This window comes from Charadrius vociferus, unplaced genomic scaffold, assembly GCF_000708025.1.
Source record: "Charadrius vociferus isolate BGI_N301 unplaced genomic scaffold, ASM70802v2 scaffold553, whole genome shotgun sequence".
Lineage (NCBI taxonomy): Eukaryota > Metazoa > Chordata > Aves > Charadriiformes > Charadriidae > Charadrius > Charadrius vociferus.
In genome coordinates, this window is record NW_009647688.1 from 1,704,447 (window position 1) to 1,718,938 (window position 14,492).

A 14,492-nucleotide genomic window follows, 5' to 3' on the forward strand; every position below is an offset into this window, starting at 1 on the left:
CGGGGATCGACAGGTAAGATTTCGCAGAGAGAGACGTGGCTTCAAGAATCCCCGCTAAAAACTTTTTCCAACCAATTTGCTTGCAAGACAACCCAAGCAGGGGTGCCCTTGGCTTGCCTCGGACCAAGCTATGGACGGCTGCAGCTTAACAGAGGACTCCTCTTTCCCGAGCCGGCTCTCTGCGAACACACAGCCCGGGCAGACATTACACCTCAGAGCACCGCACGCAGAACAAAGCCATTCATTTTTGCTACCTACGCGCTCGAAGGAGCAGGCTGCAGGCTACAATCCAGTGCTAAAACCCTCGGTATCATCAGTTTTCTCAGCAATAAACAAAACAGGCCAAATCCTGTAAACAATGCAGAGAATGTTTAAATATTGTAGAGTTCTAAGTGTAACTCGGATGAGGCTGAGCTGGGGTCTATGGAGAAGGGCTCCGAAAGGCGGCTCCCGTGTGTGCTGAGCACTGGTTCGCCGGCGCCGGTGCCTGCACGAGCCCGACCGGTGCGGTGAACACCAACAGACTGAAATGCCATTTAGAGAACGTGGGTCTATGCGCATCACCTTCTGAAGGCACGACACAGACAGAGGGAAAACAGTAAGCGCTTCTGACTCAAATCAGAGCTACTTTCCTGTAAATCTCCAAAGAGAATATGCCAAAAAGTAAATGAGTATCAGCTGTGATTCCCCTCCGTACAGGGAGACACACACAATATTAAAGGGAGGATTTGTGCTAGGATTTAATATACTCTGTCTTCCACTATTCTGAGCACATACAGACCCTAGATTTTGTTGGAAGGTTTTCCAAATAGAAACATCATACTTTCACTTATTGCATTTTGTTTAAATCTTGCAGAATATTAACAAATACAGCCTTAACTATGAAGAGTTGATGTTCAACATTACAAGCACCACAGAATTTTCTAAGGTAGGTTCACGTACCTCACCAGAACCTGTTGTGAGGAGCTGAAAAAACAGTGTCAGCCTTAAAAAACCTCTATACGTATACGTAATTACAAATGGGCATTAAATTAAGAGCTACTGTATTGTTTTGGCTGCCACTGCCTACTCAGTCTTGACATTCTTTGGTTTACACGCACAGTTCTTGACACAGAACATTCAATGAAAATATTTTCCAAAGATGCAAAGAATTTATAAACATTGCCCCTGTGCCACCTAACACACTGGGCAGGGCGCAGGGCCGCGGGAGCGGGGCATCTGGGCAAAGAGCAGGCGCGCTTACCGCCGCACTCGTTGAGACCCTTTGGAAAGAACTCTGCTCTTCCAGCCACTACCCCTTCGAACCCTTCTCCCTTACGTCTCCGCACTTACTCCACTGTACTTCCAACTTCTGACTTAATATTGTTTTGCCAAAAAACGCTGGGAAGGGGACGGGCAGCGCCCACGCGCTGACCAGAGTCCATCAGAGCCAACGATAATTACCCGCTGATTTCATCAGCCTTTGGTCTTAGAAATGCATCATTTTCCAGCAAGTGTTTGAAAACACTTTCTATTAATTATATAGTAAAATGACGTAATTTAGTAAAATGATGTAATTTAATAATATTATTTAGATTGTAGACTCTTTGACAGATTTTTTTTTTTTCACAACATGAACTTGTGAAGAGACTCTTTGATTCTGTCTGAATTTTGACTGAATTCAAAACACATTCAAATAATAACATTAATTAGCATTCTGCTTTTACTACAAGCACGCGTTTCCTACCAGGACGCCACTTTGGGTAAAACCGAGCCGAGCGCCAAGCTGAGTGGGCGCCCCGCGCTTCGACTGCTTGCCGTGCTGTGCCCGTGAGCGGCTCGCAGCAAACCCTTGTTCTTTCGGCTATTCTAATTTCTCGCATGCATCTAAGCGTATGGCATGGGCAGCGTGGCTGAGAGACCAACACCCCCCCGTCCGCTCACCTTAGCTAAACTGCAGCTGCTCCCCTCTCCCCCGGCACAGCCCCCAGTCCCACACCGATCCAGCTGCCAGCAAACCCTCCTCCAGCCTTCTGTCTGCGGGGCAGCCCGCTCCAAACCCTGCCAAATGTGGAATTGCTAAGGACCGTGCAAAATCAATCACAGGCATCGGACTCTTAAAGTTCAACCAAATAAAACACTTGGGAGTCCTGGACCAAAAACCGCTGGGTTTGGAGTGGTTCCAGACAAAAGCGTCTGTTCGTGCGGGGGGCACCAGGGAGGGCTGCCCCAGGGAGGGCAGGTGGTTAAAACAACCCCATCCACCTTTACATGTCCTGGGAACTCCAGGTCTCCCGAAAATGTTCTCAGCAGGCAGCCTGGGCGACGGAGGGTGCCTCAGCCTGCTGTGTAGTGAGGCCAGAGGGAAGCCAGCCCTCCCCAGCCGCTCCCCCGGGACAGCTCTTCTGCTCCCCTTTGCCCACAGCGGAGTTCATGGAGACCACTAAGGCACTGCCCACAGCCCAGTTCACGGCTGCACCCACCGCCCGTCCGCAGGGGACGGTAACTTTGGAAATACTCCCCTAGAGGCTGATTCCACTCCCCATAACACAACTGTTCTTTGCAGCGTATTTTAAAGGCGTACAAGCAAAAACCAGGAGCTCTGTTTAGCCCGTGTTAATTAAGGCACAAGTTAACAGCATCATCAACAGCGTTCCTTCTCCGCAGCCCAAGGACAGCTACAACACCAAAGCTTTGGCCGCGGTGGCGGTGCTCCCTTGTGAAATGGCATTTCTTGCCCATAAGGCTGCTGCCTAAACACAAGCCACATATTTATTTCCGCTGCCATCCACCTATCTGTCCAGTTATCTTCTTTTGTTTCATATGTTTAATTTTAAACCTAATGTCAAAACTCTGAGTATAAAATGAAATACATTTTGTTTAAAATACTCTGGGCAATTTTTATAGAACATCCTTTTGAAAAAAAAAAAAAGTGCAGAGATCAATTTTTTTAAGTCCATCCCGCAGGCACCATCATTTAATTATGAGTGAGACATAAATTATGCATTTACACATTGTTGCATTTTCTATAAAATGGTGTGGAGATTTTTTTTTGTAGTTTTTGGAACTCTCTCTTTCTTCCTGGGGGCACTTTGGAGGAAAAAAAACCTGCTGCAGGCTATACATTGATGAAAAAATTAGCATTTATCAGTATAACACCATTATGAGACCAGCATGGCACTAACATACACAAAATCTAAATCTATTTTTCTGCTTAGACTTAGGAAAACCTGAAAGACTGTGATCTCACCAGGCAGAAAATGTCTCCTTGCAGTATAAGCACTGAAAGTAATTGGGCAGAAGCAAATAATTTGCATATAATTGAACAAGAAATAATAAAAAAACACCCCAGCAAGTAGATGAGCCAGCACCGAAAGGCCATTACCTGCACTGAATTCAACCGGCAGTATCCGTTCAAAGGAAACCTAATAACGTGGGTAGGGTCCTGGTTCCAGCCTGCGTTTACGGAGTTGCACATGACGTCCCCGGTCTCCGGGAAGATCTCTTCTATTAAAGCTTTCTCCCCGCTCAACGCAATTCTCTCCCCCAGATCTGGAGTCACTCTTACGACCAAGCAGTCACAAGGCTGGAAATGTTTCCTTTGTTCTTTCTCTTGTTTCCATCGCTCAAGTTCCTTAATCATTGGCTGCAGCTGGTAATACTTTGCTTCTTCATATAAAAGATTAAAGTCCTGGGAAAAAAAAAACAGAGAGGGAGAGAGAGAAACTAGAAATGCTTATAGTTCTCTTTTAAAAATGAGTATTGTTCCTGTTTGACCTACTTAGGCGTATGTATTGTCAGCAAGAGCGCAAGGGCAACAGGTATCCACATACTTTGTCTTCGTCTTACACCTACACGGAAAACCACACCGTGTTAGTGCTGAATCTATTTGAGCTGACCGTGGAGTTCCCACTGCACTGAGTTATTCTTTCATTTATTATCCCACAAGCTCAATGCCAGAAGGCTTTACTTTTGGATTAAGAAATCAAAATAACTGGTTGCAATAAGCAAAGCCCTCTGATGTAAGAGAAGATGTCCTGAGCCCTAATCTTCACTCTTGGCCTCAGCTATTCGCTTCTGATCTTACAACAGCAGATCTCGGGCTTCGCTGGCACCTCTCGCACACATGTTACGAGACAGAGATGTCAGTTCAGCTTCACTTCTCACCTGTCTGCTGACTCTGAAATTCAGCTGCAGCAGCCCAGCTGCTCCCTGCGTTTCATGATTATTCATGTATTTAAAGTGTACTTTGGAGCCCAGTAAATTATACGGAGATAGTGACCCTCCCACTGGGCAGGAGCTCAGATGTACGCTCCAATAACTTAAAAGAAACAGTTCTTGCCAACAATTTGTCCACCACCTCACTTGAGCTTTGGGCAACTGAAATTCCCAATTTGATCCCGTTCCCAGTGCATTGACTGAGATGTCTTCTGCACATCCTCATTAATAACTTTTCATCAGATTTCCAACAGATCTTCCCACCTCAGCTTCAATACACGGGAGTATGCTGAGGCAAAGGGTGCCGGCAGCCCCTCAGACCGCGCCAGGAGAGGGGAAGCACCAGGGACGGTTTGCTTCCGCCAGCCCCACCACCTCCTTCAGCCCCCCGAAGGGAAGAGGAGCAACGAGAGCACAGCACCAGCTCCTCGTTCCAAAGAAAGACCTGCCCTTTGTTTTCTTGGCTCTTACGCCCGTTTGCAAACAGAAACGCTGCACCACAGGTACCCTACGTGACTTTTGTGGAGTGGGCTGTAGGTCAACACCTGGACATAAAGGCCAGTTCTCCACCACTGCAATGAAACGGAATGAAAAATCATGAGAATGAAGCAACTGGAATCATTTAGGCTGGAAAGAAGGGCATGACAAGAACTAATCAAGAAATGGGCACCAAAATTACATGAAAAATAACAGCAGCACTGCTGCTCCGGGACTGAGGGAAAAGGGGGAATCAAAGGCCAACGAACATGCCACACAAAAACGTGCAACTCTTCATGGCGGCTGGAATTAACCTGTAAAATCTGCTGCTGCAGGATATTACTGAACCAAAGCAGTTAGCTGTGCTCAAATTTGGCACCACAGACCCACCGCCGGTAGTGAGGAGGTGCTCCTTCACCCCAGGGCTGCCGGCAGCCTGCAGACACATGAATATTCACAGTGACACCGCAAGGTTATCACATCACAAAAGGGACATCCGATCCCTTACATCTCTTTGATGTCTGTTAAGGCCTGGACAATATGCGCACCACTAAGGGAGGAGAAAAGGACCGTAGAAAGAGAGAAAAGAGTGATAAGAGCAAGTGGGAAGAAATGAGGGCAACAAACACACTCACTGGAAGGAGAGGGAAGATGAAAACCAACAGGAAGATTAAAGAAGCAGCTGCGTCCCCTGATGGAAGGTATTTTTCCCCCTCCCCAAAATCAGCACTCTCCTGAACCACTACTGCTTTTCCCTGTGCACCAGCAAAGCTCCCTGGTTACCGAGCACGAGGGATTGGTTTAAACCTATGGGGATCAGTGGCCTAAATTAAAAAACAACCCCTGCCCTGGACTTTCTGAAATTTTCCTCGTGCGGTACGCTGAAGCAACACAGCGTACCACTTAACTGCGGGTCTTACAGAGGTGTGTGCAGGGGGATATCAAACGTTCACTGGGCACCTACTGGTCCCACATATCTCTTGGGAGCCAAGGAAACCATGCAGTGCTAAGGCAAAATGTAGTGTAATGCTGCAGAGTGAAGAGGAGCATCCAGCGCTTACTCAAGGCGATGGAAAGTCTCCCGCTGTTTTCAATAGGTCCTGAAAAAACAGTTTTAGAATATCTGTGTTCCTCGTTGCTATAAAATAACATATTATTTGTAAGGTCAACCAACTGAATATGTGCCAAGAAAACTCAACAGTAAAACCCAGAAGAGATGGTACAGCCATATAAAAACCAGTCCATTCCAGAAGCAGAGAGGTACAGTGCTCCTGAGGCTGGATACAAAGCCCATCCCGTTCACGAGAGTCTCTTTGACTAATTTCACTGGGCTGTGGACGAGGCTGACAGTATCCTGTATCACAGGAGTTCAATGGTCCAGCATGCCCGGGCCAAAACAGTAAAGCAAACAAAACTGGGGTCCCACCACCTCTACCTCTCCCCCCGCCAGCTATTAGCCTACTGTGTCGATGCAACTCTTCAGTGACTCCTGCTAACCATCAGTTGTCCTAAATAAACAAGATATATTATATCTTCTGATATCATTTTGTGATAAGACAACCAGTTTTCAGAGGGAACAGCTCTTCCACTGCTGTTCCCAGAATGACTGGGCCATGCTTCAGTCCCTGTGGAAACCAGAGCTGTACTGGAGCATCACGTTCGCAGGGGGATGCACCCAGTCATAAACTGCCTGAGTCATGCCAAGGTGCTTGGGTTAGTTTTTAAAATAAGACTCTCTTCTCCTTGTCCACTCCACATTTGGGTTGAGCACAAATATGCTGGAAAGGGTTTTGCACCCCGAGGAAGGGGTTTGTGGGGAATCAGTGGGGAATCTGAGGCGTTCTGGTGCAAAGAGGCAACACACACGTGCGGCGTTGGGGAGTCTGGGCATCCGCCTGTTATCAGGCACCGGCAATAACGGGAATTTTTTATGCTGTAACAAGCAGAGGGGATAAAAAAGTGTCTTCTGCTAGGAACAGCAAGAGGAAATTCACGGCTGTCTGCCAGTGACAGTGCTGGGAAGGGACACGTTCCGTGACTGCGCACGCTGCCGGCTGCCCCAGCCCAGCCTGCCCCACCACCCGCCCTGCCCCGGCTCCTGCGCGAGAAACGCGGCGTTTCTGCACCGAGGGACTTGGGCACCGCTACAGAATTTGGCAATGTATTCAGGGAGGGAAGAGAATTTTGCAAAACCAGGAACGCTCGTGGCGTGGGGGTCCAGCTCGCTAAAGCCTGTGCTTGGGCAGGGTGATGGACGCGACACGCCGCCAAGTACACAACCTTTGCGTTCAGGTTTTATACACCGTTCAGAGTACTGTGTGGCTGCGACCCAGCGGGAAGCGATGCCCAGCTCTGCGTTGTCTACACAGGATGCTCACGTAATACTGACATAGGTATTTCCACCCTTGCACTGTAGGTATAAAAATCCTACACTGATGACTTGCAAAAGTTTAACGTGAAATGTCAAGTAGAAGAATTTGACTCACGAGGGCCCTCGCCAGGGAGGCGCCACTGGGAGCTGCAAGAAAACATTTCTGTGCTGCTCATTTTGGTCGGTTACCAAAGGCAAATGCAGATACGACTCTTCCCAGACCTCTCCAGAAGAGGCACGTGGCACTGGACGGGGCACAGGAGCAGCACCGGGGCGTTAACTCCCGAGTGCAGTGGCAAAGTGCACACTGCTGCGTTGGAACAGCCCCCGAGGAGCCGGGCACAGCCGCCGACCCCGGCGTGCGCTGAGAAACGCGTACAGAGACTGCACCCTCTCTGGAAGGGAGACTGAAAGGGGGCATGGACACTCCCGCCTCTGATTTGGCTGTAAAGCAGCACAAAAAGCCTTCATGAACTACCATGAGCCACCCTAAGCCCTCAACTTCTTGTGGCTGCTGTAGGAAGCGGTGGGGAAGTCGTGTCAGGTCACCTGGGACAGGGAGCAGATAGGCAGCCGGGACACACACAGCCCTTCTCCATCTACAACTTCTGGACAACATTTAGATCTCATGGGAAAGGTAAACAGATCTTTCGAAGATGCAGCTTTTTGCCTTTCACAAAAAGGTTTTTTTCTGGTGGATTTCATGTTGGCCAAGTTCTGCAGTCACCTCTGATGAGGGTGACATCTTCCTGGGGAGGAGACGGCGAGTGTGACTGCAAGGCCAGCTGTGCTGCTGTTTTGACCCCAGTGCCAGATCTGCTGACTACAGACAGAGACAGCCAGCAAAAACCCTGAAACCGTGTCTCCTGTGAACCTGATGCTGTTGTCTCAGTACTACAGAGGTCCGTTGTTGTTGTTGTACCTACCATTGACTCCCGAACAGGCTGAAATGGCTCTGTCTGCCCATTTTTCACTCGTTACTGTTTACGTGAAACAGCAAACTGTCATCCTGACTCCACGTTTCTTTTATCTTTTAGTGCTGTGCAGATCTGACACGTGGCTACGAGAGAAAGTTGCTCACCTCTAAGACAACTGAGCTGTTTGCTAAAGTCCTTTCGAAAGCACTTAAAATTGGATGCTCTAATTTTAAAATGCTATTAATAAATTAGCACTCCCACCTTGCGGTTCCAGTGCTACAGGTGACCTCTATAATCCATACAAAACTCAGATGTCCTGTGCACTTGTGCTCCTCCCCTCCCTAAGGTGGACTAATACTATACACATTGCCTATGTCTGGTTTTGTTTGAAGATCTTTAAGCGGTGGGTGAGTCTCAAATAAGTCGGTACAACAGGTCCTGGTCTTGCGTGAAGTTCAGTACCGGCAGTGAAGGGGACAGATGCTGATCACAGCTGTCCTGGGGAAGCAGCTCTGATGGCAGGGGGGGATCACGGCCGAGAATATTTGGGCTGCAGAGGAGGGGCAGCGCCCGTGCCAGCCGTCCCCCAACCCCCTAACCCTAACCCTAACCCTAACCCCCAACCAGACGGACTACCCCGGTGCAGGGAGAGGGAGCGTGAGCAGCGCCGAGCTGCTCGCCATCACCTCGCTCAGCACAGGCTGCCTGCGAAGGAGAACCGAGCCAAACAACTCACGGTAATTTCTCAGCGTACTTCATGTGGCTTAAAATCCCCCAAACCCAGGAAAATTATATGAACTATTAGAGTGTTGCTTTCAGCAGGGAGACCTGTCAGATACTAAACACTTTCAAGTTCTGGCTTATTAGTAGTTGGAAGTGTAATTAAAATTCACTGTAAACACACCAGTCAGACTTGATAATAAAGAATCACTAGCCTAGGAACACATACCCCACTTTCTCTGCATTTCAGTGTTAACTTAGTCTGAAAACAACACTTAAACAGCAAACACAATAACGCTGGTGCGGTAGTAACATTCCAAACTTTCCAAAATAACCATCTGAGCAGCAATTCAAGTTGAAAAGCAACTTGGCTAAACCTTGAGGCTAATAAACTGCTTGATTAAATTAAGGGGTAAAACCTAATAAATATTCAAAACACTTGATAATGCTTTGTTTGACATAAAGAACATTTAATGCAAGTCTCACTGGAAAACCTGTCAGGTTTTATACCTTAAATAGAGTTTTGCATTTAGAAACACCGAGTGATTCCATTTGCTGCCTTTGATTATTGTCTTCTGTCACTTTAATCATGCTGGTAAAATTACACGATTTCTGTGAAGTCAAATCCATTTACAATGCAGTTTTAATATAGCTTTGCAGCGCATTCTTCTATGCATTTTTATTTAGTTACTCCCTACCTAGCAATACTTTGCTTTGTTCTTGAGCCCTCATTAGCCTGGGGTTTGCTCTAAAGCTCTCCCAGGGAGGAACTAAATAAAATACAGTTAACCCTATGCAAAGAGATGGTCTGGAACAACGGACCGAGCCCGGGCACCGCGCCGGCTCTCCCGAGTCTCTCCCCCCCCTGCCAGTGGCTCGCTGCGCAGACAAGTCCTTGGCATCCACCGGCACTCTCACCTCCAGGCTCTTACCAAATCCTGCTGGTTTTGTTTCACAGCACCTCTGAAATCTGGATGCCGGTCGAGGCCATGATCAGCTCCAACTACATCTCTTCTACCCGCGCTTCTCACGCCTTCCTGCCCCACCAGACTGTCCAAAATGCTGCCACTAAAGCATCGCTCTGGCATTTCACCTGTACTGCTGCTCCAGCCACCCCCTTACAGTCCACAGAACTGCTCTGGTCTTCAGCTTCATAAGGAAAAACTTCTTTCCCGTGCGGGTGCCAGAGCACTGGCTCAGGCTGCCCAGAGAGGCGGTGGAGTCTCCTCTGGAGACACTCAAAACCCACTTGGTTTAGGTGAACCCAACCTGCTCTGGGTGGCCCTGCTCTGGCAGGGGGGTTGACAGATGATCTCCGAAGGTCCCCTCCAACCCCTGCCAGTCTGTGACTATGGGATTCACTCCTACCTGTGCGTTTTCACTAATTTCTCTGTAAAAAAAGCTTTTCTTACATCCACCTCTCAGTGCTCTGGTCTCGCCCTGCTTCACAGCACCCCGACCCGCAGGCCAGCGTCCTCGACCTGCCCGCCGCTCCCCAGAAAGGCCAATGCTCAGGTCAGCCCTGCTGGGCTGCAGCTCCGAAACCGCCCGTGAATGCCAAACCTTCTCCCTGCCTTGGGACTGACATGCGCTGCCACTGCACTGCGCCTCTGCTCAGCATGAACTGCAAACGCTCCCGTGCCGAGGTCAGATACGATGATAGCCGAAACTTGGGCAAGAATCACTGCGGAGCGGTTTGCAGCATGAGGTTCAGCTGCACTCCAAAGCTAAAGCCGCCACAGCAACCACAGATCTGGACTGACTCACTACTGACTGGCCAAATCATCTCGCCTACCTAATCCAACACGCACAGCGAAACCATACTGCGCAGCGCGGGAACTTGCCTCCCCATGCTCCAACGCGCCGCGTCCTCTAACTCTGAGCAGATCCCCATTGCCATCCCAATTTATTCATCATTTCATCTTGGAGTTAGTGCTTTTGTTGAATCTTGTCATCTACAGTTTGGACACTTTTGTCTTCTAATTTTCATACATAGGGATGACAATGTTGCAAGTTTCGTAAGCGCAAAGCCAAATAAACAAGACTAGGAGGAGAGCGTTTAAACAATCAGGATTTGCAAAGCAACAACCAGTGCCATTATTTCACAGAAAACATGTATTGCTCCTTAAAAAGCCCTCAGCGAGTTCCATCTCCCAAGAATACTCTGACATTCCTAAACTGCGTAAAAGATTACTTCCTGAAATCACAGGATCTGCACCGGTGGTATCTAAAACAAATCCTCATGGGCTTGTTTAAGGGTGTTTCTGTTTTACACCAACCAGAAAAGATTAATACAATTTAAGTCCTCCACGCATCAAATTTGAAACATTTCTTTTGGATTCTGAGCATTAAACCCTGGAAAGTGCTAAATGCTGATGTTGCTTCTTAATTGTTGTTATACCCTGATAAATAAGCTAAAAATGTGAGAAAATACAATTAGTTTAGAAAAACTGATTTAGCCGTAAGCGTCATCGTTTAACTTTTTATGGTATCCATGACAACCATTGGTCCATTTATTAAATAATAGCATCCCTGGTGTAATACACAAGTACTAAAACCCCTAACAATAAGCAGCAACATCTAGTTAAGCGTGTTTAGGCCAAGCACACAAACCAACCTGCACCAAAACAAATGACAGAATGGGAGGAAAAAAATGGATTGCAGACTATAGCTTTCCTTACCTTAAAGTCATCTGGGAGCAGTAGCTTAGATGTCCTTAGGAAGCTTAATATATACCTGAAAATTTCACCATCTCGATCAATGAAATAATGTTGTTTTAAACTGTCCAAGACAATAGGCTCCGTGCCATTAAACAGACGACTTATTCTGAAAAAAAGAAAAGAAAAAGAAATGGGCAAAAGAGACAAAATCTCATTACACCCTCAGGGCTTAAGAACATTCAGCCGGATTTAGGTGCATCAATTTAACATGCATAAGGTAACGCACTATCTTAATTTGGTGGCAAACAAGTGCACAAGGGCAGATGCCTTTGACATGTGTGTGCACCCACGACACGCGTGCGCACACGCCAGCACTGACAGAATTGCACCCATGACCCCGACAAGGAAAGGGCCTGTGAAATGCTCGCCCCACAGCTGGCAGAGCAATTTTGGTGAGAAGACGCATCTCTATTACACGTCCCTGTCCGCCCCGTCCTGCTATCAGAGAACCCAACAGTTACATGGAGGTGGGTTCCCGGCCATGAGCTTTTCCTCCAGCTTGGCTGTTGTGTTGCTCAAACACCATCAAAGCCTTTCCATGCTAGAGGAGCGGCTGCCCGTACGTCGAGATGAGCTGCATGGACCTGTCAGTGCTGGGTAAGTGGGAAACCAACGCTGGTTTTGGAAAAAACAGCAACCAATGGCCCGTGCAGCATCTGCAGCGCTGCCTGAGGGACCACCGTCCCAGCACCAGCAGTCCTGGGGATCAGGGTCTGGCAGAAGAAAGCAACGTGGCAAATCTTTCATGAGCAAGGAAAAGGAAGGGAGACCTACAAGAGCGGGGGATCAGCTGGTTACTGGGCCAAAAGACCACATCAGCCACATCACTGCAGCTTTCTCCACGTCCTGAGGAGCACGCTCTGCAGAGAGCAATGCAGGCATCTGCCCGGCTGCTGTTCCTCCCGCCTCTCCCCTCCCAACGCCTGGCTTCTCTCACAACGCTTTGTCTTCCCATGAGAAATAACCCAGCTGAATATATGTTCTTGAAAGGAAAATCGCAGGAGACAGACAGCAAGGACCTATTAAGTAATTGAGTCCATCTCTCTGACAGTGCAGCATTGTTCCCAACTGCAGAGTGTCTCGTGTTTCAAAGTCGAGTCTTAAATAACCCTGCCAGTGAGGACTCCTCCATTTCCCAGAGAGACTACACCGCAGCCCGCTGGATTTCACGGTCGAGCCATCCCTCTGACTCGGCTCTGCGTCCCCCCGGTGTTCCTCGCTGTGACCAGGGCAGGGCTTTCCCCTGCCACGGACAACGAGCTCACCAAACCCTGCCAGAGGCCACGGCCAGCACTGCTGGCGAACGCCACCGCTGCAGCCTCGCTGTGTCCCTCCTTCCAGCATCACCGTCCCACCCCATGCTTTCCGGCCCGGCAGCGAGGGCTGCGGACGCATGAGACCACAGCCCGGCCGGGGAGGGCGATGGAAGGGGCAGGATCGGTCCCCACCGGTGCCGGTGTTGCCGGCTGCGCCCCGCACCGCTTGCTCGGGGTTGCGGGTTCAGGCAACGTGGGGAGATGCGCTCTCCACAGCTACGCCTCGGCCTGATCGTCTAACTTGCTAATTTAGTTGCAAATTTAATTAACGTGCCGTTTATTTCTAAATTAACTGCAGAGATATTAAATAAAACTGGACTTAGCGAGCCCCCACTGAATTCAGCTGAAAACCCTTCTGCCCTCGTAAGCAAGCTCCAGGTTTTCCTGCCCGCTCTCGTGCCCGTGCCTGCATTCAGCCAGTCGTAGTGACTTATAAGAATAACCAAACGCTCCCCTAAACCCTAATTATAATACGTTTACTGTTTTTCTTCAACCTCAAGCTTTTCAATGGTATCAGAAAACACCATCCAGTTCATGCTGCAACATTTAATTTCTATAATCCCAAAGTTCAGCAAGCCTCCAGTGATTCATTATTTTCTTTTTCGTTGTTATTTTAGGGCTATCTGCCTGAGACGGTTAAATATATTGCTTTGTACCGTGTTAAATTTTATTCCAGGAACCAGACAGTTAATTTATTTCCTTAGACATGCACATGAGCCGGTGTGCTGTGCTGGGTTAGACCGAAAGCAGCGGAAGCACCGACAGAGCAGCTGAAGGTCCAGTACGGTACATCGCTTGAGTGAACGTGCGTGGCTATTGGAAGTTTTGCGATCTTACACCAAACCACGCTGGGCTGCGGCGTAAACCTCCTCCCCGTTGCTGCCCTTTCTGTGTGAAGTCTGCAGAAGCAGCGCGACGGCTGCTCTTGGGCTCCGCCGTGCGCATGGGGAAGGTTTGCCAACAACGACAGGGCGCAGGGAAGACAGGGTACAAAATTTTAATGGGCCGCTCTTTAATGTAGTGGAGCATTTTTTTGGTAATGAAAACAAAACATGAATTTTGAGGCCTTTGTGGAGTGCCCTGAGCTGTATTTCTTCACCAGCGAAATTACTGCTGGGGAAAGAAACTTGCAGAGTGTTGAAAGACTTAACTGCCACCCCAAAAACAGAGTGATGAATAGTTTAAGGATTTATTTGACGTTTTAGGGGGCTGCTATGTTTCAAGAACCAACTTCACTGCAGCGTGTTGTAACGCTGCGTGCGGAAAGCGCTCCTGCTTCTCCTTTCTCACCGCTATGAACCACACATGTAGAAAGTCCACCAGAAAATGCAACGCCATGAGAGCACAAAGGGAACTCAAATGGCAGCTTCCAAAGGAAAATTCGCCGGAGGGGGTTACTCGCCATGTGTGAAGCCATGGAAAAGAGCACGGTGACCAGGGGCAGCTCCACAAGCCCCACCGGGACCCGATGTGCTCAGTGGGTGGGTCTCAGGTGGCCAGAAGGAAATGCCGCATGCAGAAGCGTGGAAGCAAAAAGCACACAGGCTGTCAGAGAGCCGGCAAGTCAGCGAGTACCAGGGGATGGAAATGGTTTTGCACTGTGCAAACTTGTTGATGTTCAATCAGAAACTGGGTCCCAGTCCGGTTGGTGGCCTCAGGAAGCTGCTCCCTCCAGTGCTCTGCCATGGGATGCGAGTTAAAGTCATGGGGAGTCACTGCAGCTCTCAGGTTGGGCAGCAGTCACCCCAAAAATGGTGGGTTTTAAAAGTGGTCA

At 48.6% G+C, this 14,492-nt stretch overlaps 1 protein-coding gene across 1 annotated transcript in view; it reads right to left on the minus strand.

Annotated features, from left to right (window-relative positions):
• Positions 1 to 14,492, minus strand: part of KCTD15 (potassium channel tetramerization domain containing 15) — a 37,810-nt gene that overhangs the window by 2,669 nt on the left and 20,649 nt on the right. The window contains exons 3-4 of the mRNA XM_009881383.1: positions 11,364 to 11,508; positions 3,365 to 3,670 (exon numbers count right to left, since the gene is read on the minus strand). Coding sequence (XP_009879685.1) covers positions 3,365 to 3,670; positions 11,364 to 11,508 — 451 coding nt within the window. The remainder of the gene's footprint in view (positions 1 to 3,364; positions 3,671 to 11,363; positions 11,509 to 14,492) is intronic.